The sequence below is a fragment of the Lathyrus oleraceus genome, chromosome 5 (genome assembly GCF_024323335.1).
Source record: "Lathyrus oleraceus cultivar Zhongwan6 chromosome 5, CAAS_Psat_ZW6_1.0, whole genome shotgun sequence".
In the NCBI taxonomy this organism is placed as follows: domain Eukaryota; kingdom Viridiplantae; phylum Streptophyta; class Magnoliopsida; order Fabales; family Fabaceae; genus Lathyrus; species Lathyrus oleraceus.
In genome coordinates, this window is record NC_066583.1 from 18,029,853 (window position 1) to 18,036,915 (window position 7,063).

Genomic DNA, 7,063 nt, shown 5'->3' on the forward strand with positions numbered 1-7,063 from the left:
ATTTCATTGTTCATTTGTGCAGTAGCATATAATATATTCAAATAAATGGAGCAATAATTGTTCTTTATTATGAATGAAAAACCAAACTTGTCCAAATAAGAAACATAAATAATATTCCTGCTAATTACAAGTACATAATAACAGTTCTCTAATTGAATTATTAAACCACTAGGTAAAGTCAATACATAAGTTCCTACGGCTAAAGCAACAACCTTTGCTCCATTGTCAACTCATAGGTAAACTTCACCTTTTTCCAAATCTCTACTCCTTTTTAGCCCCTGCACATTCGTACAAATGTGAGAATCGCATCCAGTATCTAATACCCATGATACAAAAGTAGATAGATTAGTTTCAATAACAAAAATACCTGAAGTTGAAGTCTCTACTCCATTCTTCTTATCTTTCAGGTACTTTGGGCAGTTTCTCTTCTAGTGTCCGGTCTTACCGCAACGGAAACAGGTGTCATCCTTTGTTAAGCCTCCACTAGGCTTCAAAGAAGGAGAAGTGGGTTTGGGTTTGTCAACTTCCTTGCTTTTCCCTTTACCACCCTGCTTGGTGGGCCGTTTGTTCTGATTCTTTCCATTTTCGATCATCAGAATGGACTTCCTTATCAATGATTGATCGTAAAATGTTGTTAGAGGTGTTTGTTGTCATGGTAATCTACATGAAAAATATAAAAACATAAGTATCATTAAAATAACATATTTAATTAGGCCTTTAATTAAATATGCTCCCACTATTTTACTCAAAATAAATGACCCTCGCCATTTGATTCGGAAAATCCCGTTGGAAGATTTTCTAGTCGGTCGAGATCCACATTTCACTTTGTTTTAATTCCGCGTAGGCGGATTACACAAAACTAGGTTATTTGGGTAGGAACTCCTTCCAATTGTATCTAATACAACTCTCGAATATTTTAGTTGGGTGAATAACTCCTTTTTCCAATCCATCATATGGATCATTTCCAACTCTTGCTTCTAAACGTATATAATCTTATTATAATTTGTTTGGTTAAGTTTGACCCATTATTTTAGCAATTGGATGTTACAATTATCCCATTGTACCTTACTAATATAGAACATGCACCTCACGTAGGCGAAACCTACATTATTCGATATTAATCTTGATGAGTGCTAAAACTTGGAAAGCATAAACTTAATATTTAATTTGAGGGAATTTGCAATTATTTTGATCTCACCGGCTTATTTATCATATAAATCGTCTCTCACATGCATCAACATACATTCACATGCATCAACATACATACAAAATGAAACTGTTATGGCCCCTAACGCAATTGTTCTCCCAAGCCAATGAGAGAACCTAAGCTAACCTAATAACGATCTAAGCTTCTCCAAGCAAGATCTTTAAGGTTGTCCTCCTTTGATATTGTATTCTTCTCTTTCTTCATAACATTATATTACATAAAAGAAACTCGTTTTACATACGAGGGAGTGAGATGAGAAAATAATTTACATTAAGAGATTAAAAGAGAGGCACGACACGCATGCCGTATTTTAAAATCCCAAAAAATAAAATAAAGGAAAACTAAGGCCATAACTGATCACCACAACACAATAATAATAAACACATTATTATTTTTAATTTAAATTATGTTAATTAAATAAACCAAATTAAAATTTGGCGATTGATCACAGTACGCAGAGTTAGCCGGGGTTCTGCTGCCCTTTCAGCCGACGGGGGTCAAGGGGCAGCGCCTCTTGCGGGGTTGTATGGGCAGCGCCCCAACCCAAAATTTTAATGAACAATTCATTTGAAACTGACACTGCTTTTCGCATCAACACTTGATACTTTAAAGCACAACTCTTGTGCAGTCATAACCTTAATCGCATAACTCTTTGACAACACAACCCTTGTACCGTCATGAACCCTAATGCAACAATTTCATACCATCAAACATACCTCGATTGATAATTCAGTATGATTGATCAACACGCCATTGCTTCACCTTACTAATGTCAGATTTCGAAGAAAATGACCATTGATCGCTCAAAGGAAAACAAAATTAGGTGTTTGAATGAATGAAATAGAAATAGTATATCATATATACCATATTTTGCATCAGAATTACTTATATCATATATATAAATTGATCGATCTCATTTGTGTAACCTATGGACGATCGATGTATTGCTGCTTCACCATACTAACTTCGGATTCTGAAGCATAGTCAACATCAATCATCCAAATCGTACACACATGATGCCAAATTTAATTACTCCTTTATTATTTAATTCATTAGTCTTTTAATCGTATTAATACAGAAAATACAGAAAACAAATAACTATCAGATGTATGGTTTCGTAAGTGGCTCTGATACCACTGAAGGAAAATTACGATCTAAAACGCAGCGGAAATTAAAAACATTTCCTTTAGTGATCCTTACGAATGAACATGATCAGTGATAGAAATCGTTACCTCTTGTGGCGATTGAAACCTTTGATGCTGATCTAAGGAGTGATCACGAGCGTTGAATGGTGACAACGCCTCTACTCAGTTCACACGAACGAATTCCTTCAAGTTCAGTGCTAGCTGCTTCGAATGAAGGCTTTGAGTGTGTGAGAGAGAGAGAAACAAAATTTCATCTAATGAAATGCTTCTACACAAGGGTTCTATTTATAGAACCACTTGTGTGGACTGCAAGCTAAAAATCCCACTTAAGTGTATGTGGCTCATATCTTATGATATACCAAAAATCACTTAAGCATATGGTACCTTACCACATTTCGTATTCTACTTAAGTGCATCGTACCTTACGATGTTCTACAATTCACTTAAGTGCACCGTACCTTACGATGTTCCTTATTTACTCTATCTCTCATCAATATGTTCTTTTGTGTTTGACCCTGTAGGTTTTCGCGACATTGACAATTATATTAAATCACATATTTAACATAATAAACAGTGAGCGGTATCTAGCAACACATTATTTCTACCCAAGACACGAAAATGTCATGTGATATGTCAAATCCCTTTTTTGTGATAATACTTGTGTGTACAATTACCCTTTTTTTCCCCTTATGTCTATATTGAACACAAGGCATAGACCGTGTCATCCTTGTCCAGTTTAATATTGGGCCCTTAGACATTTATCCTGTTACGCAGAATGAGCAAATTCCATTTGGGTCACTCATGTCCCTCAGCATGCTTCGTGGAGTACCCATCAACTGTCTTTATGGTCATCCAGTTATGGATAATGTTTGATCAACAATAAAACACTCGACTCTACATCTAGGGTCCATAGTGGTTTCAGGTCGAAGGGTGGTATACACCACTATCACCATGAGAATAACTTATGACACTTTGCATAACATTCTATATAGTATTCTCATAGCGGGTCAATCCAGTATAAATATTAGTCCTAATATTCATACATATGTTTACGAATTGATAACTTCTTATCCATGATCCATGAGATGTGATCATCAAACTATATACATAATAGTCTTAATGCTTTAATGTTATCCCACTTCACAACAAAACTCGACTATAGATACTTCAAGAACAATGTCCTTATGTTTAATGGGATCTCATGTTTAAGTCACACTTGATACATTAAACAGACTAGTTATTCTAGGACTTTATTAAACAAACATAATAAAAAAAGTCTTTTATTATTAATAAATAATTCGATACAAGTACGAAAAGTATTGACCTCTGGACTTACACCAACATGCAATGCCTAGATCCGTTCCTATCAAATGACACTAATTTTTTTAAAAATAAATTATATATTCATATATAATCAAAATTATATAGAAATAGTAGGCAAGCAACAAACTGCTCCTCCGCTATCCTTTTTGAATGGCAAAACCAATTCTCTTAAACTACATTCATTATCTTAGGCGACACAATATTCCTGAGCCTTTGCACTTTGTAGAAGATTCACTGCTTCTTCTGAGTCTAGAAAACCGAAAGTTTCAAAGATAAATTATATGAATGCTTGTCGATTGTCGAAACACATTTTCTCATACTTAATCACTTTATTTTAAACTGCTTTGAGAGTTATTTGTCCTACATTCAACAAATCTTTACCATTGAATTAAAAAATAATATCATATAAATCACGTATATAAAATTGTTCATTAATCGAAAAACATTTTATATGACAATGAGATGGATTTAAATTTATATATTGGATAAAGTTTCATATAATCTTAAAGTTTATCCATCATATTAACTTATCAAATCATTTCTCATTTAATATTAAATTTTATAAATATGATCTATATAATATTAACTTTTAATTGATAAATTTTATAACAAAGATACCATATTAAAATTAACGTATCTCATTGATTTATCATAAAGTTAAGTCATCTATGTATCTCATTGCATTATCAATATGAGTTCATCAACATAATTTTTTTTCAACAATATATAAAATTAAAATAATAAAAATAAGATTTGATTAAACTAGTAAATTAATTCAATTATATATATACTTAGTGTCAATTTGTTATATAATAAAATTATAGTAGTTTTGTATTTGACAATTTATATATTAATATAGACAATTTTTATATATATTCTTTTTAGTTAGGGATCTACGTCTCATCTAAATAATAATTTTTTTAAAGAAATAGGTTTTTTTTTTATAATTAAATTCTATCTAATCCAACTAATACATTTCAGTTGAGTTGAAAAACAGTAGTTTTGTAGATGTTTAGCATAATGAAAATCACTTATTAAAAACAGTTATTGAAATTTATTTTATGGAGAAGCTATTAAAAACAACTTTTTTTTTGAAATATTTTAAAACATTTTCTCTCTAAATTCTCAACTTTTTAAGAATCCATAGCAAATAGATGAAAACTTATAAAAAAGGTTATTTTGTTTTTCATATTACAATTCACACAATTTGTATTTTGTAATAGATGAGCTTAGTCTCTCAAAAATTATTAAACATAATCTATTATATTTTGGTAATATTGTATTACTTTTTTCACGATTTTTTTAATTTTCATATGATTTATTAAAAAAATATGTTTATTAATAATTTAGAAATAATGAAAATTTAAATTAAATAACTCAATCAATATTAATTATTTTTATATTTTGTAAAAAAACAGACAGGTTCTTCAAAGTAATATTGTAGTTATTGAAATCAACCAATATTTTAATATTAAGTTTGAACATCTTGCATTTTCCCATAAACCAAAAACCATGTTCTCCCCTTTTACAAATCAGGTATTACAATCCTTGAGCTAAGTATAATTACATGGGTGATAGACTTTTTATTTTTTTTTTCAAATTAAAATAAATTTGTGTTATTTTATATAAGTATTAATTATTGATATTTTGACAACTAATATATTAAAATTTAAAAGAAAAAATAAACAAACATTATTCATGATATTAATAAGTTCGTATATTTTAAAAAAACTACTTTATATTTTATATTAAACAAATCAATTCAGTAATTAAGTAAATAAATTAGTTTAAATATTAAACTAATGAATATAATAGCTTAATTTGTTCCTTTGATATAGTTAGTTTCATTAATCAATTAGACTAAATAAATATAATGGAATATAATAAGCTTGGTGATCTCAAATAAGTGAATGAATTATGTCGGTGGTGTAAATATATTAAAGAAAATATTTTAAAAAATATGTTTTGTCTATGGTCAACATGATTGACTGAAAAGTTGTTTTTCATCACCAATTTTCGCCCCAAATATTGAATTAATTTTAATCTTAAAATACTAAAATTAAAATATCAATAAAATATTCATCTCAAGTCCTTCACCACTAATATTAAAAGGTGCAAAGGTTTGGCAAAGCAAGACAAACAAGTAAAAACGAGTACAAAAAACAAGAGAATGTCTGACCATATTGCTGAGAGAAATCAAGAGCTTCAACTATTCACTGCACCACAACCAGAAATCGAAGCACCAAACACTAATACCACCGTAGATAACAACCATCATGCATCTTCCTCCACTGCCTCTCGCCGCCCCCGAGGGCGTCCTCTTGGCTCTAGGAACAAACCCAAGATGCCTGTCATAGTAACACAAGACAACACTAATGTTGTAAATTCTCATATGCTTGAGATTAGTGTTGGAGACGACATATCAAAAAGTGTCTTTGATTACGCTCATCGTCAGGGAAGGGGCATATGTATTCTCAATGGAGATGGATTGGTGACACATGTTAGACTTCGCCTACCCACGGGAAGAATTGTAACCCTACAAGGAAGGTTTGAGATTCTTTTGATATCTGGGACAATTTTCCCAACGCCAACACCAATGAATGTTGGAGGATTGACAATTTACTTATCAGGAACAAATGAACAAGTGATTGGAGGAAGTGTGATGCCCCCTTTGGTGGCTTCAAGTCTGGTGACTCTGACAGTTGCTTCCTTTGCAAACACTACACCAGAAAAGCTTTCTTCAATAGTAATTGATCGAAACGAACATCAACTCCCATGCCTCAATGGAGCTGGACAAGTGAGAGTAGGTGATGATGATTTGTTCAATGTTGGAGATTCAACATCTGGAAAGAGAAACATGATGAGTAGCAACATCAGTTATCCATCATCCTCTACTCAAGATTGTATATTCGGATGGGATACTACTGCAACCATAATTCCCCCATCCAAACATCCCCGTTTCTAGATAGATTGACTAGAAATTTACATTGTGATGTTTAATTTGTTTTTGAAACAATTATGTTTATCTAAATAAATAATTTTTGGGTTGAATGAGTTTTTGTTGTTTTATGCGCACCTTTTCTTCATTATTTTAGTTATGGTGCTTGCTATATATAATATGATAAATATGAGTATTAAGTTTAATTAGAGTACTTTTTCAATTGAGTGAAAATTAGGGGTGAGAAAAAATTAGACTAATTAATAGAGACATGCGGTCTAACCTACACAGACTTACACAAAGCCATACTTTTTTTAAATAAAAAATTCATAGGCCTTTTTATAAGTTTATTTAGTTAAAAAAAGGTAGTTCACATACCATTAAAAAAATATTTTAAGCTTATCAGATCGGCCTATTTAAATAAATAGGTTTAATACTCGAAGTTCATTT

General features: G+C 31.1%; 1 protein-coding gene across 1 annotated transcript; it reads left to right on the plus strand.

The window, feature by feature from the left end:
* The first annotated feature begins 5,827 nt into the window (after positions 1-5,827).
* On the plus strand, positions 5,828-6,727 carry LOC127088334 (AT-hook motif nuclear-localized protein 29). Its single transcript, XM_051029271.1, has one exon. It carries the CDS (start codon positions 5,846-5,848, stop codon positions 6,638-6,640), a length of 795 nt encoding a protein of 264 aa, XP_050885228.1. The 5' UTR covers positions 5,828-5,845; the 3' UTR covers positions 6,641-6,727.
* The last annotated feature ends 336 nt before the right edge of the window (positions 6,728-7,063 follow it).